The sequence below is a fragment of the Pagrus major genome, chromosome 18 (genome assembly GCF_040436345.1).
Source record: "Pagrus major chromosome 18, Pma_NU_1.0".
Taxonomy (NCBI): Eukaryota; Metazoa; Chordata; class Actinopteri; order Spariformes; family Sparidae; genus Pagrus; species Pagrus major.
In genome coordinates this window covers 14,681,841-14,702,887 of record NC_133232.1, presented here as the reverse complement: position 1 = coordinate 14,702,887, position 21,047 = coordinate 14,681,841, and the positions used below count along the sequence as shown (strand labels likewise).

The 21,047-nt window shown below is 42.6% G+C and overlaps 2 protein-coding genes across 3 annotated transcripts in view; both read right to left on the bottom strand.

The window, feature by feature from the left end:
* tgfb2 (transforming growth factor, beta 2) overlaps positions 1–8,493 on the bottom strand; it is a 57,371-nt gene extending 48,878 nt beyond the window's left edge. Inside the window, exon 1 of the mRNA XM_073486681.1 lies at positions 7,190–8,493. Coding sequence (XP_073342782.1) covers positions 7,190–7,535 — 346 coding nt within the window. The 5' untranslated portion in view covers positions 7,536–8,493. The remainder of the gene's footprint in view (positions 1–7,189) is intronic.
* Positions 8,494–13,616: 5,123 nt separating this feature from the next.
* Positions 13,617–20,241, bottom strand: rrp15 (ribosomal RNA processing 15 homolog). 2 transcript variants are annotated; one of them, XM_073486682.1, is made up of 5 exons: positions 20,185–20,241; positions 18,490–18,818; positions 14,952–15,049; positions 14,675–14,864; positions 13,617–14,324 (listed from the first exon to the last, which is right to left on the bottom strand). In XM_073486682.1, the coding sequence occupies exons 1-5, from the start codon at positions 20,222–20,224 to the stop codon at positions 14,181–14,183; spliced, it is 801 nt and encodes a 266-aa protein (XP_073342783.1). In that variant the 5' UTR covers positions 20,225–20,241; the 3' UTR covers positions 13,617–14,180. The 2 variants fall into 2 exon arrangements, with proteins under 2 accessions (XP_073342783.1, XP_073342784.1); XM_073486683.1 differs by having other exon boundaries at positions 14,681–14,864.
* Between the last annotated feature and the right edge of the window lie 806 nt (positions 20,242–21,047).

The following is a 21,047-nucleotide window of genomic DNA, read 5'->3' as shown; positions in this document are numbered from 1 at the left end:
TAATAGGAATACAACTTTCTATGAGTGTATAAACTGCTTGATGGTTCTTACAAAATAATAAAATGCTAGTTTGAGCAACACACAGAGAGTCACGTCAAACAGCAGTCAGCACACATCAGATGCATCATACAGAGTACAGGAGGCCATCAGGCAGTGATGTGACCAACCTGCTGCTTCTCTACAGAGTGGACAAACACTGAGAGCTGTGGTCCAGCCTGACGAGCTGATGTTGGTCCGCTGAGGGTTTGCGGGTGTACACTGAAACAGTAGACTGCCATATACTGCCACTGTGTGTGTTGGTCTCAGTAGATCAAATTGATCTTCAGGGAAAACAAGGTGACTAAAGGATCACTCCACTGAGTTTGTACTGCACGTCCATAAAGCTGGAGGACTCATGAGTCTGATTTAAAAAAGAATGTGCAAAGCATCTTGACTTCTACTCCCTAGAGTAGGTCAAGCTTAAAAAAATGCTTGTTAATGCATTTCCCCGATGCAATCAAGAGTAGTATAAGAATTAGTCTTCCTGTTTGCCACAGTGGACCTTACTTGTGGCCAATGGGAAGAGACAAAAACATTTAAGATCTATGATATTTGAATTGTGTCATGAATCACACATATGATGCTTGTCAATTTAAAAGATAATTGTCAAGTCAATAAAGTGTCAGTTTGTTGTAATGAAAGTAAAACCTCATGTAGTTTTGTGTTACAGCGCTCAGTGAACCACATCGTCTCATCAACACACATCACCAACACCAACATGGAGCCAACTGGGCTCAGAAAAGGTCGTAAACAAGATGAACATCACAATCACTCTGATCATATTGACAACTGCAGTTCTGTGAAAGGAGAGTTGGTTCTGGTTCAGTTCTGTGAGCTGCTGATATACAGGAGCAGCTCTACAATGTTTAAGTTACAGGTTTTAGTGAGCGTTCAAAAGTGTCCTTGGGCAAGATACTGAACCCCAAACTGCCATTCATCAGTGTATGAATGTATGTATGAATTACTGTAAGTCACTTTGGACAAAAGCGTCTGCTAAATTTAAATGTACTGTTGGCTGTGTCGTCTTTATAATGACGTATTTTCACAGTCTGATATTTCATCAGATTGATGACAAACTGAGACTTTATTGACTTGGAAAATTATCTTTTTAAATCGACAAAAATTAATTAGTTTTTCCCAATTGACTACTGTATAATTTTTTTGTATATGCCATTTTTTTTATCACTTTCTGTGATAAGTCTCCAAATTGAGATAACCCTGATGACATCACTATGACATCATCATATTTTAACATTGTCCAGCCAGAGAGGACACTGTGCAACTCTTTTCACAGGCTGAGTAAAAGTCCCTCATGACAGTTGTGTGTAAAATTGGTTGAATTCCCCTTTAACATGTGATGTCAGTAGACAGACCTTAAAAGTGAGCAGCAGCCATGCAACTGCAGATAAATGCCATTAGGCTGACAGAAGGGCAGGATGGGAAGGAATAGGACTGGGGCGGGGGGGAGGTGGTGCTGGTTGGAGGGGTCTTCCGTCCAACCGTCCAAAGCCCACAACTGAGCGTCTCTCCTGCTGGAATTTTCCATGGAGTGAGTGAAAGGCAGGGCATACACACAATGCCTCACAGCTGACTGGGTTTAAATAGACGACTGTGAGACCTGGGACAGCGTCTCCAGCGCCTCCCACACACACCCCCACACTACGTCACCCTTCTCACCCTGCTGCCCAGCATTTCTGCAAAGCTTCAAGGGCCATTGTGCCCAACATTGCTGCCTCTGCGGACTTCCTGGCGCCCAACCAAATAAGGCTGATACCCTGTGGTGTGTGTGTGTGTGTGTGTGTGTGTGTGTGTGTGTGTGTGTGTGTGTGTGTGTGATATTTGCTTTCACAGCAACTCACGCTCACATGTCAAGTGAAAGAGACTACATAAACAGAGCTGGAGCTGAAGGGTTAACTGCTTGATCTCTCTCCTGTCAGACTGTGTCTCCAGATGTGAGGACCTGGCCAGTGTCACCAGTTCACATGAATGGGAATCAATTCTGGCCTCTTTCCTCCCTGCGTGTTGACTCAGTATTATTTATACCCCGTAAATGCTTTCCTGACTGCACTTGGCATGAGGCCCGATCTATTCATATTTAAGGTATTTACACAAGAGGCAGGGCCAAGCATAACATTTAATGCAAAATACACCTCGGGGCATACAAAATGTCATGCTAATTTATTTTTGCTTCAGTTCATGTGCTTACATTTCTGATGTGAAGGGGAAAACCATATCAGGGTGAATGGCACTGCAGCTTTATCTAATGTAATTATTGTTTCTGCAGCCATGCCTTTCCCCTGATGTTTCTTTGATCTACTGAAGGAGAAATTCATCTCCTCCACATGGAAGGTCAAAGGTAAGGAGCTGTCAGCAGAGAACTGAACCCACGCCCTCTACTTAAAGGATTATTACACAAACTAGCTTCCTCTGCAAACTGTATGTGGTTTCAAAAATGAAACAACTGGTTGTAGTAGATCAGCACACCACATACATAAAGTACACATACACAGGTTTTCCATCACATCCTTTGAGGCGTCAGTATGTGCTTTAGTTCAATCTTGAGAATGCTGGATTATATTTCTAATGCTGGGCGTCATTTGTACTTCTTCATTCAGACGGGGTTGTTGAGGAGTCGTTTCCAACAATGTTCAAACCAAGAGACATCCTCAAGTTTACTCAACATAATGGTGGGTTTAATTTGGTTGCCTTTTCACTCTAACTTCCAGGATAGAGTCAGACAGTGAGGGGGAGTGTCAGTGAACCAGACTAAATGTACTGCGAATAAATATAAAACATTACCTCGTCCAAGAACATTTGTGTCAGAGTCATGTCGATGGATTTTCATCAGCAAAACTAATTTTCCCTCATTAACATTCTCAGGTTCTCAATTATCATTGGACATGTATCCAAAATATTGCAAAATAGACGTTTTTGCTTTTCGCTTTGACAGCAAATCCTCCTCCATGGTCTTGTCAGTCAACTCTCCTTACTCTCATGACATTATCAGTGAAACGTGACTCCTGCTACTCTGCTGCTGGCCCCGCTGCTGCACAGAGTAAGTAATTTGCAGTTTAGTAACAGTTTGTAATTGTATCATCCCTCATCCCTCAAATACTAATTTTTAAAAACGCAAAAAGAAGGTGAGGGCGGGGGGCATGTAATGTAATCGGTGTGTGCCCGAACACCATGTAACACCGACTACCGCAGCAGGCCTAATGTTGATGAAGCTGAAGAACATTCCCCTCCAGTTTCAGTCAGCAGTCAGACCTAAACAAGCTGATAAGTGTGAACAGCCACACAAAAAAGACAGTTACCGCGGATTCCAAGTTGGATGCTGTCAAATTTTGGATCATTGTGATTTATGTCTAACTTCAGTACCAGCACTGATACTATATCTGAAGACAAAATCATCACATTATGTTAAGTTCACTCCCTCCTTCTTTTAAAGCTGTGATGTGCAGCTGCTTTCACATTAAATGACCAATAAAAAAAAGAAAGAATAGAGTCTGAATGAGCACTCTGGCCGTCACAATATATGCTTGTGTTCAAATGGCCCAGACTAGCTCTTCAGTGAGGATTAGGACCCTGCTTTGTGAAGTTTACCCACACTGGAAAGCAGTGAGACTGCAAGGCCAGTTTGTTCAGTTTACTGCTTTACAGTTGGAATACCAGTGCACCAGGTTTCCTCCACAGTTGTATAGTAACATTATATTTCAGACAGAATAGATGAGTGACAGCTTTTGGTCTGGATCAACTGGAGGGAGTACAGTGGGGCTAAATGTGCCTGGGGGTCAACAAAAAAGTCATGGAGAAACAATGTACCTACTTTGGATCATCCAGTTAACAGTTTTTATAGGGTTATAATTTAGTAGAAAGTAGTTCCAATGAGTGAGGTGGAGGCAGAACTCACAGAGTGAACAAACAAAAACTCAATGAAAATCTCTAATATTGTCACTTAAACCTGGAAATAATCAGAGGGTTTGAGGATTCAGAGAGTTAATAAAAGTATCAAAGTAAGACTGTTATTCTAAGACAAGAGGGGCTCACTGTGCCATGTCATAGCAGTGCATGGACCTGGATCAGTTGTGAGCACATCATCAGAAGATCAATACATCAAGCTTAGTTCACTGAGAGATTAAAAAAAAAGAAAAACTTCATCACAGGTACAACATTTTCTAAATAAGGACTCAAATCAACAGGTGTCCTCTCAGAGGGAGGCTGTCTTGTAGTGTCTCGAGGACAAGGAGCAGTTTCTAAACCACTGCTCAGGAGGGAAACGAGGACAAACACTTGAGGTGGGCTAAGAAATACCAGAATTTCACAGTGGGTGATGAAAAGGCCTATTAACTGATGAATCCCAGTGATAGATTAGTGTCAGTAACAGAAGGGTGTATGTAAGGAGACCAACAAGAGACAGAATGATACCACAGTGTTTCAAAGCCACACTGAAACATGGTGCTGGAAGATGTTTTCAGACTCCTGCACAGAACTGACCGAGGAGAGGCACCACTCCATTCTTCAGAGACATGCTCCACCCTCTGGTTGGATCTTAATGGAAAAGGATTCACCCTGCAGCAGGATAATGAGCCCAAACACCTCAAAGCTTTGACACAACTACTTAAAGACCAGAGAAGAACAAGGAGTCCTGATGGCCCTGGACTGTCCTCCACAGTCACCTGACCTCAACCCCATTCAACATTTGTGGGGGCACTTGAAGACTGAGAAAGTCAAACATTCTGTGACATCACAAGAAGCTTTGTGGAACACTTTCAGATCATACTGGGATGACATGAGTCAGCAGATTTTACACTAACTTGTGGAGTCCATGCAGCTCAGTGCATGCTGCCATTAAAGCAAAAGAGGGACATACCAATACCATACCAACATATTCTGAAATTCATAGACATTTTTCAAACTTTTCACTCATATTGTTAAGCTTATATTATCATTTGTAATGGAAAACAAATACTATTACATTTGAAACAAATTATGACTGCTGGTCTCAGACTTTTGGACCCTACTGTTTATACAAAATATATATAAATACTCTGCCATAAAAATGATTGGCTGTCCCAAAATGATTTCATCTGGTAGATATATCAATGCCTGACAATCTATACAATCTGATAAACAAACCTGAGAAAGGAGAAAGGCGTATTTTAGGCTTACAACCCTGCAAGCATCCAAAGACACGAGAGGCTTTAACTGCCAGATCTTTCAAATGGGCTTTCACTGTGCACACATTTCTTTTAGTCAGTTAGACCTGGTCAAACACTGCAGGAAATATTTTTCACACCCATGCCTTGACTTTGTGTACGATATTTGGACGAAACTACATAGCTATACAGAAGAATCCACAAACGTGGATACCACTGTGGAATAACCCACCGATAACAACAGGGGGAAACCCCTTTAGAAGGACCATTCATATGGGGTAACATTGATAAACTAGCTGAGATTTATAATTACAGACAGATAATTGTTTACTAGCAAGAGATATCACTCATTTAAGAACAAAAAATATCTGCAGAGAGGTTAACAAAGAAAATATCATCAACTAATGTTCCAGCTCTGAAAAGGGGTCGGGTCAGGATCTAAAATGTGATTTAAGAAAGACGGAATGGGAAAAGTTCTGAAGAACAGCTCAGTCCGTCTCCAAGAACGTCTCACTGAAACTAACTCGGCTTAAAACATTACATAGGTATTACTGAACGGCCAATAGGTTGTGGAGGGTGAGACAGCAATTGGACTGGACTGGCGCACTGCTGAAAAAAGCCAAGCTTTAAAAGGTCATGTACGTGAATATAGGCTGTCTAGACAGCTACAACACAATATGGGTACCTGTCTTAGCGACTGTGTCCTGAAGACACCAGATGGAATAGTTATCAAATGAATGTTTTTGTTTAAAGCTGCAATATGTAAGAATTGGTCACCTGTCAGGTTCACACTTGCAGCTCCTGCAGTCCAGAGCTGCAACGGAGCAGATACGCAGGGCTTCTATTTCTGCCAGAGCACGGTGCATCAATTCAGCCAAATTCAGCACAGAGTAGACAGGAAGTCACACACCGAAACAACAACATAACATCCGGTTAATTTTCAGAATAAAGCACTCTGTGTTGATGCCAGCACAAATACCTCAAAAAAGAGACAAATCCAAGCACTTCTTCTAATCCTTCGGTTGGGAACACTTCTTGTTGTTGTATTTATAACACATACGTATAACTGCGTGATTCTTTAATTATCGCAGGAACTCTTCGGTCTCGCAACTCCAGCTGTCTGGTGGGGGTTGACGGTCGACGGATCAAAACCGTACCGGAGCCGTTCCACAACGCACATGCATCCAGGGGAATTCCTGGGTTAGTGTTTACACCACTAGCACAGGAGTTTTGGACTGGGTCAGTCCGGGGCTAGCATGCTAACTTCAATAGAACACACAGACATAATGTCCAAACTGCTATTTATTATTTTTAGTTAATTTTTGAGCTTTTTCAACTAAAATTGGAACATGTTGCCCCTTTAATAAAACACAGTTAAACTAATGCATTTTATCTTCTTTTCTGACTAAATCATTTTAATTAATTGTATTGCTTATTTTAATGACTTTATTGCTTTGTCTGTTTTCCAGTTTGTCTCTTTTTGTGTGTTCATTAAAACTCTCTGTAAGGACACACACACCTCCAGAGGGCAGAAACTTCACACTGTTGACTTGTGATGTTTATGACAAGTGGAAGTGTCAAAAATGACTGTGACCTGTTGAAATCCTCTCCTCTGGTTCAACAGGAAGGAGAAACAGAGATGTGTGGTGTGAGTGACGTGCAGAGCAGCAGGCTGACTGATGGCCCTGCGCTCTGCAGCTCTGAGGAGGAGAGCTTGTTGATGTCTTGAGAGAGCAGCTCGGCTCCAGCTCCTCTACTCTATCTGGCTCTTCTCCACTGCACTCATCCAGCAGAGCATGATGGGACGGATTCTCCAAGACAATCACAAACACACGTGACCACATACAAACGCTGTTTGGGGCTTTAAACTTCAAACTCCAGCACCACCACTGAGGCCACATAGGACTGGCACATGTTTGCGCACGCACGCACGCACGCACGCACGCACACACACACACACACACACACACACACACACACACACACATACTTACTCTCTGACGGGTAGAAGGGCTGCATATCGATCTTGTGCACCTCTTTGGCGTAATACTCCTCCTCGCTCCGCTGCCGCTCGCACGTCGCCGCCCGTTCGTTCGCCTTTTCTTGCAGCAGGTCCCGGGTGCTGTTGTAAATGGCAACAATGTCCCGGGACACCTCGTCAGGCTCGGGGAAATCCTCCGGAGGGCTGGTGAGCTTCAGTTTACTCAGGATCTGTCCTCGGATGGCCTCTATGCGCTTCTTCGTGAACTGATCCATGTCCAGCGTGCTGCATGTGGACAAACTGAGCGCCACGGTGGCTAAATCCAACGTGAGGAGAAGACTGACGATACACAGGTTCATCTTCTCCTCCAGCGTCTTCAAATTTCAAATTAAAAAAACGATTCAGGAAAAGATTCACCGAGGCGGTTTAAATATCGCCAGACAGACGCATTTCTTGGACAAAAATCAAAGTGGAGAGCATTTACGCATACGAGCCAAGTGGCCCCGAACAGTTATTTCAAAATCGTATGGTTCAACTTCCCCGCTGTCAGTAAAGTGTTCCTGAAAATCCATTCAACTGTCTCGAAACAAAAGAGAGCCGTTATTCGGTGAGAAGGGATCGCACGGATCTGCTGCCGGCTGACAGTGAACGCACAGAGAGAGTGCGTAAAGGTGCAGCTGAATGTTGCCAGAGGTGGCCTTTCGGAGATCAGACGGATCTGAAATACATGGTTGAAAACAAAAGAGTTCTAAAGAGCTGACGGGTTACAGCCAGCGGACGATCAGCCGTGTAGCCTGCGGGACTGAGCACACCTCCACCGCATCAGAGCGCTCTGCTCGCAGCTCTCCAACCGCACCTCAGACCGGCCCCGAAGATTCTAGGTGTCAAGCGTCAGTGCCTCGATATTCATCGCTTTCTTATCCAAACAGACTGATCAAAAAACTTGTTTTCAGAAACGAAAATCAAACCCAGTCCTGGCGTTCAGGGTACGAACTTTTACGAAGTTTGTCTGACGCCTTAAAGCGAAATCAAAAATCTGTCCAAAGTTGTGATTTCACGATGACACGTCTTCCTTTAAAGTAGCTCAGTAGAATAATAAAGAGCGGAGTTTGCCTTCGGTGCGACTGCAGATCACTTTCACACGTCTTCCCTCACCCCATCTAGTTGGGGAATGGCTCGTCTTTTACGCGTGCCAAGCGGACAGCAGCGGCCGCGAGATTTATAAGGGACTAAAGTTACAGCGTGCTCCCCCCTCCGCCCGCGTCAAACCGAGGTTGTGGTCATCAGTGTCGGAGAAGGGGACCCCTTCAATTCTACGTTACGAGACGATTTATTGTAAATAGGAGTGCTCACTGTGCCCATTGGGACAGCGATGCAACGGCTAATGGCCCATTGGCTCCTAATGCGTCGTGACGCAGGGTCCTAAAGCCGGTCAGAGTGAGGCGGCAGAAATCTTTTCTCTCTCGTTTTCTACACTTGAAACTGTTTCAGCTTCTCTCCATGTTACAGTTCCTTCAGACACATGTCCAACTCGTCCTGGTATTCTGGTATAAGAGTCCTGTCAGCTGAGGGAGTGTATAGAAAAGATGGGATGTCTAACTATATTAAGGGATAGGAGGGAGTGGGCTGTGATCAATCAGCACTTTCCACATCTGATGTGTAACATATCTCTGATGAGCTCACTTTCCATTTGTCTAAATATTACAGTGGCAAGAAAATGTCACTGCTTCACTTTGTAGGCTTACTTGCTGAAAAAGTTCAACATGTAGCTTCCTTCTCCTGCTCTGCCCTGGTCTCTGACAGCTCTGCAGCTCCCCTTATGAAGATGGATGGTGGGATCTGCTGGTGCAGCTCAATGTGAACAGAGTGACAATGACGCGGTGCACAGTTCAGAGGTCATGTCGTTTCTCATCATTTCATTTTCCTGGAGAATCTGACAGAAGGTGTGGAACCACCACAGTGTCAAGTAAAATAAATGTAATCAAACGATAAGCAAATGACTTCATGAAAATGTATTTCATAATGTCTTCTCAATCACAAAACATTTCCTCCTTCCTTACATAAAATGAACACAGATAGGTTTTTCTAGTCATCATGTCTTAAGTCAAGTCAGATTACAAGTCTTTATTTTCCAAGTCGAGTCAAAAATCATTTATTTTCTGTCAAGTCAAGTTGCAAGTTGTCAAAACAGTGACTCGGGTCCACCTCACTGGTTGGATTATGTGGGTGATGCTGAGGGTGTCTGATCCATTCATCTGTTAGCTGATTGGATTGTGTCAGATGTTACCAGATGAGACCGACTGCACCATGTGCTCCTCCGAACTGATACCCCTGTGTGCTCCCATACACTGAGCCTGCTGTGTGGCAGCTTGATTTACGTTCATACCCCTCCGAAAATTCCTCTTTGTTTCATTATTTGCCAAGGCCCGGTGCTGGCCCTCCGAAACCGGCCATCCATCAGGCCTGACAGCCGCTCTCTAACTCTCTGCATCCAGAGGCTGCTGTGAACCAGATGGTGTCACTAAATCAGCACCCACCCACACAGACAGGCGAGGTGAGGTGTGTGTTTGAGGCCCGATGTCCAGTCCAACACCTGCTCCACACAAGGAACACTGCTGGAGCAGCAGACAGGAGGAACACAAAGGACTGGCATCTTATGTTGTCAGCAAAGTCAGCAAATACACTTAGGTACTGTACTTGAGTATAACTCTGGTATTTGTACTTGTATTACTTAGTATTTCTATTTTCAGTTACTTTATACTTCCATTCCACTCAATTTTGTAGGCAAATATTGAACTTTTACTCCACTAAATGTATTTGATAACTTTAGTCACTCGTTACTTTGCAGAATGCCTGCTGCATCGAGTAGCACATTTAAAGTAATTCATTTTATCAGCAGCTGGATTGGAGAAAAAATACTGATTCTGAGAATCAGAAAAATTCTGAATATCTGATCTGATAATCAGCCTGCCAACAATTAGTTGAACTACAGTATACAGTATATACATACATGTGAATTTATGTATAATTTACTTTTACTTCTACTTTTGATACTTAAGTACATGTATTGCCAGAAAATTACTTTTCATACTTAAGTACATTTGATATCAGATATGAGGTGTTGATAGGGCTCCCGGTTCTGGTGAAGACGTGAGGACGTTCCCCCAGCTCCTCAAATAAACTGCTGAATTTACCGACTTCACTCCCTCCGCCAAGTCCATGTAACGGCCAAGAGCTTTTTGTGAGGCAACACACATCAGGGACGGGTCCACAGCCATCTGTAATCCATAAGCGAAGATAAATGAGCAAGGAAAAGAAAAACAAGGTTAATGATAGGTCACTTGCTAACATAGCTAATACACAAGCCATGCTATCCTCTGCAAGTGACAAAATGAAGGACGAGCTGTTTGCTCAAATTGAAGAGAAGGCCAAGAGTCAAAATGCTTTGATTGACCAGAGACACTAATTCTTTAAATGTTCCTAATGGCTAACAGTTTCTTGTATTATAGAAGACATTGTAGCACCAAGAAGAAAGTGATCTGCACAGTAAAAATATGAAAGTTGAAGCGGTCATCTCTCTGTCTGAACAGGAAATCCCAGCCTGTGGAGATGACCTGGACTGTGGCTACATTTCCCAGCCTGAATAATTGTTCCAGAATTCCCCTCCAGACAAGGCTCATGTGACACGTTCAGTTCGTATCATTTTTATGATTGGGCTTAATAAACGGAAAAATAAACATTCAGCAACTTGATAATTTGATGTCCTTATAAGATAAATATTCCCTGTTATTATGGCATAGAACTAAATGCTGACAGCTAACATCAAGGAGGCAAGGAGGAGACATCAGCAGAGACTGGAGAGAGACCAACACCAACACCACTACAGATATGTGGCAGGAGATACAAAATGTCACAGGCTACAAAAGCAGGAGCGCCCCCATCATGAGTGAGGTCACACTGCTGGATGAGCTGAACACATTACATCTCCTCAACAAAGACTCAGCTGTGAAGTCTACTCCGTCTCCAGAGGACCGGCCACTGTCAATAACCACAGCGGATGTTAGAAAACTCACTAGCTGATGTTGTTACTGACATTTCTAACATCTCACTCTCACAGGAGACTGTTCCCTCCTTCCTCAAGACAGCCATCATTCCTGTACCTAAAAGTCTGCTGTGTCTAGTTTTAATGACTATCGCCATGTGGCTCTCACCCCAATCCTGATGAAGTGCTTTGAGAAACTGGATCTCCAGCACATCAAGGCAACATCCCTGCTAGCCTGGATCCTCACCAGTATGCTTTCAGAACCAACAGATCCACAGAGGATGCCATATCTACTGGCCTCCACTCAGTCTTCACACACCTGGACAATAAGAACAGCTACATCAGGATGCTGTTTGTTGACTTCAGCTCAGTATCCAACACAATCTCACCTATGAAGCTGATCTAAACACTCTGCAACTGGATACTGGACTTCCTCACAAGTAGACCCCAGAGAGTTCGGATTGGCAGTCACACCTCCTCTATGTTAGCGCTCAACACCGGCGCCCCCCAGGGCTGTGTGCTCAGCCCCCTCCTGTTCACACTGCACACCCATGACTGCACTTCCAGAGAGTGGTGCACAGAGGACAATCTACTGCTCAACATCAGCAAAACCAAGGAGCTGATTGTTGATTTTAGAACGAAGGAGGCAAAGACACACACCACTGTCTACATCAGTGGAGCTGAGGTGGAGCAGGTCAACAGTTACAGGTTCCTTTGAATTACCATCACTGAGAACCTGTCTTGGTCATCACACATCATCAGCACAGAAAAGGCTCTCGTTCCTGCAGAAACTAAGGAAAGCTAATAGAAAGCATCCTGACTGGAAACAAACTGGCATGGTTCATCAGGGCCCAGGACAGGAAGCTCTACAGCGGGTGATTAAAACCACCAGAACATCACTGGTACCATCACTGATACTACAGAGCATCAGTGACATCAGTGAATTGAGACGTCTGCACAGAGCCCAAAGATACTAAAAGACAACACCCACCCAGCCACAGTCTGTTCACCTGCTGCCATCTGACAACAGATACAGAAGTACCTGCTGCTGTACCACCAGACTACAGAGCAGCTTCACTACTCTGACTGAGAGACTCCTGAACTCATCAACACTGCATTTTCTAAAATAGATGTAGCACAAAGGACTCAGACATAGTTTTTAATAAAAGTAACCTTGTGTGATTAAAAACACTTCTGTTGAACTGACTTACATTTCCAGACAGACAAACGTCCTGTGACCCATTTATTTGGTGTCTGGTGTACTCAAAACTTTTATGTTACTGTACTAACCTAAAAAGTTCTGAGTGCAAGCAGTTTCCAAAAAAAAAAAAAAAAAACCTTGGCTCACCTGGTTCAGCTCAAAAGGAGAAATCAGATTATAGAGTTCAGTGTTTACCTCAGCATTCCTCTGTTTGCAGGATAAATAGGAATGTGTTCATATACTGATGGATTTATGGGCAGTAATCCATCCAAGGTTGTTGGCTTTGATTTTTTTAATTAGATTTGTTGACAATAAGAAAAGTACAGAAATGCTTTGGATTGTGACCAAAGTAACCTGGTCACACACACACTGTGTGTCTGCACCACTTATTCAAGTACGTTTTTAGGGGCTTAAAGAGATGATAATATTATCAACAGCAGAAATGGCAGCTACAACTTTTTCAGGTACTGTGAAAAATATATGATTTTGTTGTGTTGATGTGGCCACTGTGAACACACACAAATGTTTCGCCTCTGCTCTCCTGTCTCCTTAACCATTCATTCATAACCTTCACAATCCCTCACATGAATAAGTATGTTGGGACCTCTTGTGGAGGTCCTGGTCTACTACTTTAAACAGTAGGTTTACACATGCCCAATGTTCATTCAGAGTTATGAGTCGCTGTAGTTATGAAGATCTCATGAAGAGGTCCTCACTCACCACTGCTGCCGAGAGCTTCAGAATCTCCCTGACCAGTAGACACCATCTTGTTTTCACGAAGACAATCAACTGACTCACCAAAGGTAACTTCTGACAGCGATGCAGATGTTGGTTTATTTTCTTTTTCAGAGACCATTTATTAATTTGTTTGTGAAGAGGGTTCACTCGGGATCGACTGGAGAAATCCATCTTTGTAATTAACTGAATTTCTATCTTTTGTTGTTTATTGTTGAATCACTGAAGACTGCTGTTTACTGTTAAACTCTGGGATCTTTATTTTTGGCAAACATTATTTAAACCCTGACCTGCAAACAAAACAGCAGAATAAAGTCAAGCTGTCATAAAATACCCCTATCTTTTTAAGAGGAATTAGTAAATGACAGATGTCAGGGCCTAAAACCAATGACCTGCTGGTCTGTACTAATCCAGATGTGATATTCTAACAATGACATCAGTCTACAGAAAGAACACAGAGCATTGAAGGTGACACATGCACTGGCTGTTTATTCAACCAGCACTGTATAAAACATTCCTATGTACAGAGTCTACATCATGACAGCTCTTTCATCAATAAAATAGTTTGTAGGAAAAAAATGGAGCAAACTGAAGCAGAATCCCTGAAGGAGGACAGAAGCTGATCACCTGCAGCTCCTCCAGGCTCCATCTCGGTCACAATCTGTTTCCAATGGTCCAGTTTTTCATGTCTTTATCGACTACACTATGTTTTACAGTCCCTCACCTTTCTCTTCTCTGTACAATATATTAAGCAACAAATATCAGAATGTGAGATGCTTATAAAGCTGTTTCCTTGTGTTTACAATCAATAAAGGACAATTTTCAGATTTTCTCCAACCTCCTTTTTGTTCAGCCCACAAACTGATCAAGAGCAAGGTAACTGCTACATGTGTTCATTTCCAGACATAGGAAGAATGTTCCTGAGGCTCAAGCTGTTCTCTGCAGGTCAGGGTTCCTGTTTCCCAGACTGTCCATGAAGGCCTCGCAGCTGGACGTACACAGTCTCTTCAGCCTGTCTGGATGGTGTCAGTCTGAATCACTTTCCTCCACCTGCCCCTGTGCATCAGGCTCCTCCGTGTCACTGTCTTTGTCCCAGTCCTTCATGGTGCCTCCCATCATGAAGTCATCTCTGAGGACGCTCCAGGCAGGCTTCTCCTCTGCTGCTGCAGCCTGCACACACACACACACACGCACACACACACGTTACACTACAGCAAACACTCACTTTCTGTCCCTCAGTGCTACAGGTTCAGTCAGTGCTTCCAGCTCTGCGCCTCTCATCAATGCTTCCATGAAGCAACAGTGCCACCATGTGAGCACTCAGTTTGTTACAGAGTCCTGAAGAGATTAACCCCGTTTGGGCCCAAATTATAACTTATCAGTCATTTTATTTCATGAAAAAAGTCAAGCTCTCCGTGCCCATGAGTAGAATATTAGCGAAAGGAGTAGAAACAATTCTTCTACTAGTTTTCTAGAAGTGTTGTCATGAAGCAGTGACAACAAGACCTCATTGAACTTACAGTGACCTTCTCAGTCTTGATGGTGACTTCGCTGCCTCCCTCTGTCCTTCTCAGCACATCAATGAAGTCTTTCTTAGAGACAGATGAAAGAAACTTGGCCTTCTTCCTCTCTGAGCCACCAACTTCCTTCACCTTGGCATCGATTGTTTTCTGATGTTTCTTCACTGCGTTGAACAGCTGCACCACCCCCCTGGGCAGAAATGACACACTTGAATCAGCACATGTAACTGAGAATGCTAAACAAAGCCTCGTAGAAAGAAAAAAAAGGTATACACACCTGGTAGCAACTCTTTGTAGAGTTCTTTCAGTCTCACGGTCCTTCACCTTGTCAGGTTTCTCCCTGCACATCATCTCCCACGCTCGCTTCTTGTCAACCTGTTGGACATGAGTACAGATATATCTTCACTTTCAGCTCCCCAAAATGTTCATGCTGTTCAACATCCTGCAAACCTCTGCCTGCATCTATTCCTCCAGCATTCTTCTATGCAATTTGCACAAGATTTTTATGTGTTGAATCCCAAATTGTTCCCCAGCTCTTCTTCCTTTGGCTTCTTTCAGCTTCTCAAATTTTGCACCAATGAATATGCATATTAAGGCTGCATTCTTTAAGAATGTTATATACTTTAGATTTAAAATGAAAGAATGACCATGAGGTCAACCATGCAGCGACAACAACCTGATCTTATTGAGTGGGTGATGAACTACCACTTTCATGAGACCGGCATTTTTGGATCCAGAATTCCAGGTCAGAAAATCTTCTGAGCAGCACCGGAGTCCACAGGTACTGTTGCCCTTTCACTATCTACACCACACATTTCCAGCATCACACCGGCTCATGAAAACTACCACAATCCAATAAAACAACTATCATAACACTTCCTTTGGAGCCAGTATACATATACATTCATACCACTTACATATGCTGACATGACACCTGACATAAGCATACATAGCCACTCATACGTAAGGTTGGGTGACAACTTGGTACTTTTGAGGGTACAGACTGAATTATGTCGGCACTACCAAGTATCAATACACATTCAATCAATCGGTTCCAATTTCCGGTACAGTACGCAAGAATGCATCTTTACAGTCACGTTCTAAAGAGTGAGATGTCTCCCCTAAACTTAGCTCCTGGCTGCCTGACAGTCCTTACCAACATGATATTTAGTTTAGTTTGTCCGAACCCTCACTATGAAACCAATAGTATTTGAACTGCATTCTATTGAAGAGGAATTAAAACAGTATGCATTCTTTGTTTCCCAATTCAATTTTATATATTATATACTGTGGTTGAAGTATATTTAAAACGATTAGTTAGGTTAGGTTTTAGTTCATGTACTTCACATGAAACAACGCTGGTTTATTCATTAATGAATTATTTTATTAAAGCAGCTAAATATAGCAGTTCACTTCAAAAAGGAGACACCATTCAGAAAGAAAAGCATACTTTTTTACATTATTACATTATCTGTCAAAATGTTTTCAGTGGCGACCCAATATTGTATGACCTTTCACTTTGTGGGGAACTCATTTGGTTTTTGAGCGTGGCTTCTCTTGTGGAGGTTTAGGGTAGCTCCAGCTTAATTTCACAGATGATTGCTGGGAAAAGGCACTAATCAAGGTCGATTCTGCATCTCCATGTGCACGTTTGAGTTTAATTCAGTTTAAGGTCCTGCATAGGATTCATTTTACAAAAGCTAGGCTGAGCAGGTTGTTTCCAGGTACTGGTGATACATGTGATAAATCTGGCTTGTCATACTCATGTTTCATTTTTTTTCTTGTCTCAAACTGGCAGAGTTCTGGTCTTATTTCTTTAACATCTCCAGCAAAGCCCTTAATATTACACAAGAACCCAGCCCCTAGATCGCCATCTTCTGGGTATCCCTTACACCAGTCTGCTTCACATTGTTGCTTCTGCTTCACTCACTGCCCATAGACGTATATTCTGTTACAGTGGAAAAGCCCAAATTCACCTTCCACCACATCTTGGTGAATTGATTTAATGTCCTTCCTGTCTTTAGAACAGGTGAAACTTTCCTGAGAAGTTTGTCTGCCAGTGGCATCCTTTCACCCCCTATACAAATACTCTTACATCTCTGGACCCATCTGATTCCTGCCTGACAGTAATGCTGGAACACATTTTTGTACTTGGATTTGATATTTGTTCGATACTGGTTTCCCAAAAAATTTAACCAGTACTATTGTGAACAATATGATAGGGAACACATCTGTTTAAAACTATTGAAACACTCAACTCAATCTGATTGTACAGTGGTGTTACAGAATGGAGCTTCTTCCTTCACAGATGATCTGTGGTAGGCACTGGCTGCAGAGGACTTTAACCCGACATCAGACAAGTTTCATTTTGGCCTGAAATCAAGTTATTAACAGAATTCACAGTAAGTAGTGACAGCTGATATGATCTGGTTCCTGTGGCGTTTGGCGTTTTGACTGGTAAAAGTGAAGCTAACTGATGGCTTAAAACGAGACGCTACAAACTGAAATGTTTTGTTCGCTGCTAATTCCTAATGAGGGGAAGACTGTGTCGGATCTGAGTATATCAGTGTACCTAGACACATTTTTCCACATTCACACACATCTTTACTCACATATGCGATGGCATGTTTGCACTGTAGAGACATACTGCAACGCCACCAGCACATTGAGGAAAAAACATATTACAGCATCATATTAATCCCGTACCTGATACTGATCTGTTCAAATCGGCCTCAGAGCTGAGAACTTCAGAGCAGCCAACAGAAGCAAGTCGCTCCGCTCTCTGTTTGCACCAGCCTTATCTATTTCCAGTAGTTAGTTATGTAGTCAGGTGACTTTTCAAAAGTAAAGAATATCACTAAGAAATGTTAACTATCTAAGAAGAACTCTCCATCAGCACCTGCAGAAACTGGGTGCTGCTGAAACTAGTTTTAAATTATGACAAAGTTCTGACCCGTGAGCTAACAGTGTGTGCACAGTAAACTATAGACTAAGGCTAAGCAACACCTGACAACATGTGCAGGAATAATGTTATTGTTCGTTAGATAAAAGTGCGATCTGTATATACTAAGGCAGGGCAATATGTACGATATATATCATCAGTCTTACATTTTCTATATGGTTATATGTCATGTTTCCTTTCCCTGGTTTTAAAGGCTGCATTACAGTAAAGTGATGTCATCTTCTAAACTTACTGTTTAGAATTTAGACTGTTCTAAGAAAATATGAAGTGCTTTTGAGGTGATTTCAAAATATCGAGGTACATATCATATATCACGATATGGCCTAAAAATATGGTAATATCATTAAGGCCATACAGTCCAGCCCGGGTTAATACTGTAAAATCAGAATGTAACACATTAAATGGACCTATTGGCTAGCTAGAATAGCTAGATAGTAACTTTTACATAAAAATTTGCATGTATATGCAGGTTTTTAAAACGCAGGAAAATACTCTAATGATCGGCAATTAACTGTGTTCATATTGTCAGTGGACGAGCTTGTCTTTCTGTTTTTTTTTCCCCCTTGTGCGTTTCATGTTAATTATCACAAACACAAGGGAACAATTATTCCTTCATTTGCTTCTTTTTTGTCATATTTCAGGATGTTATCTCTGAGCTCACTACCATGCACAGGTACTTTCAGACAACGTGATATTGGCATCGTTTGATTGATTTTGGGTTGCAGCTGTGGATGTGATGCATGACACCCCCAAATTTAACTGACTATAATCACATATGTTGAAGACCCATAAAAAAAGAACATGAGAGAAGTGTCATAGTGTGCATCACTGAGTCCTTCACCGTAGTGATTACCTGTTTCTTTCTCTCCAGCTGCTCCTGTCGTTCTTTTTCCTTTATCTTGTCCAGCTCTTTGTTCTTCACCAGGATGCCGCTGTTGCTCTCAGAGGCTTTCTTCCCCAGGATTTTTGCCATGGCCTCTGCCCATCCAGCATTGGCAGTACCATCATCTCCTTCATTCTTTCCTCCATCTTTATCATCTGCATCCTCCCCATCGCTGCCTCCATCGGCATCTTCGACATCTCCTCCATCGCTTGCTTCATCATCTGACCTTTCATCGTTGCTCCCTCCAACAGAATCACTTTGGTCATCGCTATCCTCAAACTGAGGCTCTTCATTGGCCCCTGAGTCACACAGAGAAATAAACATATTTAACACACGCACGTACGCGCACACACACACACGCACACACACACACACACACACACACACACACACACACAATTATGTCTGGTGTTTTTTCATCAGCTCTTACAAATGTCACCAGTTGCTGTAAATTGCTTCTATGTTTTTTCTCGTCTTTGTTACCTGGTTCAGAACAAGGAACCTTAAAAAAGAAGGAAGGGTCTTTATATCACTGAACCTTGCTTTTGGGCTTGGGGTCCAGACTGTGGTGACAGCTGTATTGAAGTCTATGGGAGATGATGGAGAAACACACTAAAACATATCCAACATATCTACATCGTATGACTTCTGATGAAGAAATGCCTCCAGAAAAAGGAAGATATCACTGTAACTGCACTGTGAAAACAAAGCCTCTCCCAAACTAAATGGAGGGATGAACAAGGTGGTGATAAAAAAACAATAAAATTGGATGTTAACCTCCTGTCACCATAGTTTGACACTAAAGCATGATTCAGTGACATACCAATACTTCCTTGGGTCAGGCAGTGGGTTTAAGCCTGTTTGGGTGGTCTGGTTAGAGACAGAGACAAAGTCCACACAGGGGCGTCTCCTCTGAACTGTGACTGATGGTCATTAGTCTAATTAGTGAAGATATGAAATCCAGTGCTGGACGGTGCAGGACCATTAAAGCTCAAACGTTCAGAGGATTTTTTTTAATCTGAAACTTTTTTTGAAAGGTTTCTCTCTCTCTCTTTCACACACACACACACACACACACACATTCTCTCTCTCTCTCTCTCTCTCTCTCTCTCTCTCTCTCTCTCTCTCACTCACACACTCACACACACACACACACACACAGTTTACGGTTTAAAGGAATACCGACTGCACTATTTAAATACTTCTGGTTAATTTCCATGTTGCAACGATCCGCCCAAACCTGTAGCAGGTGGGATTAGTACAGACTTGCTTGTTGTTTTCTAATGATTCTGTTTGATGAAGAGGAATGAGGAAGACTAACACCGCTTCAGTTTACTGTCGTCCTGTACGTTAGCTGGAGCTAACACATTAATGTTCTCCCTCCTGGAACAGATAGCGTTTATTAGCTAGCGCGATACCCTACAAAGCATCGTTTTTTGTTGTGCCCAATATATGACCGTTCACAGCAGGTTAAGTTAGGCTACATTAAGCAGTTGCTAACAGGAACAAGACCAGTGCCATGGTAGCTCTGGAGCACACAGCACATACAGCAGCGTTAGCTAACGTCAGCTACAAAGTGTAAGCTAGCTCTATCTGTGAGATTAACATCTGCGTCAAACACTTCAGTCTTTGTTTAACACGAATAAACTGTAAAGAAAAACTCACCAGACGTCTCAACATGTGTTTTCACCAGAGCAGCCATCATGGTGTTTGAGTAAAATGGTTCCGTAGAGTACCACTGCCAAACACAGAAGGTTCCTTCTGTTGCTCTGAGGTTCAGCTCATCACTGCCCCCCTCTGGAGTCAGTCAGCTCCTGCAGTGTTACCCTGAGCTGAAACCTGCCATCGTCTCCTTCTGTACACTGTGTGGTGGTTGACACGCACGTGCTCTACAGTTTACAGTTACAGGACAGTGGTTGGTTGCTTTTCTATGACGTAACGTGCTGTTCACAGAACTCATCTAGTCATCAATGCTCCTCTTTTATTTCCCCCTTATTGTCAACTTTAACAAGGTACAATCATTTAATCTGTTTATTTTGAGACAGTTTCTTTACTTATAACTGAACTAAAGTGAGAGCAGTCACTGATTTCATGAGTTTGTCTGCACTTATTGTTTTGTTTTTTGCTCAGTTATAAAGGGAGGACATTGGGGGTATTTTCCACCCAAAGTTTATTCAGTTTCACCAAAACATTCTTAAACTTAGAAGTGCTTCACTACACAGGCTCTTATTATCATTCAAAATGACTGGCTGGCGACATTGCTGTTCCTGGTGACCTCACCCATCAGGAGAAGTTGGTGAAAGTCTTCTACCTTCAGGCTTTAACAGCAGCCTAATAACATTTCAAACAGCAAAATCCAGTTTTCACATAATTAAGAGTTTGTTGTAAAGAGTCCCAGGTATTTTCAGCCTAGAATCTAAAAGAATATTTACAGAGTACAGAAAAATACCTCAAGCACCAGACAGCCCTGTTAGCTTTTCTAATGATGCTACATTTGCAATTTCAAGGATATGTGTGTCAAGACACCC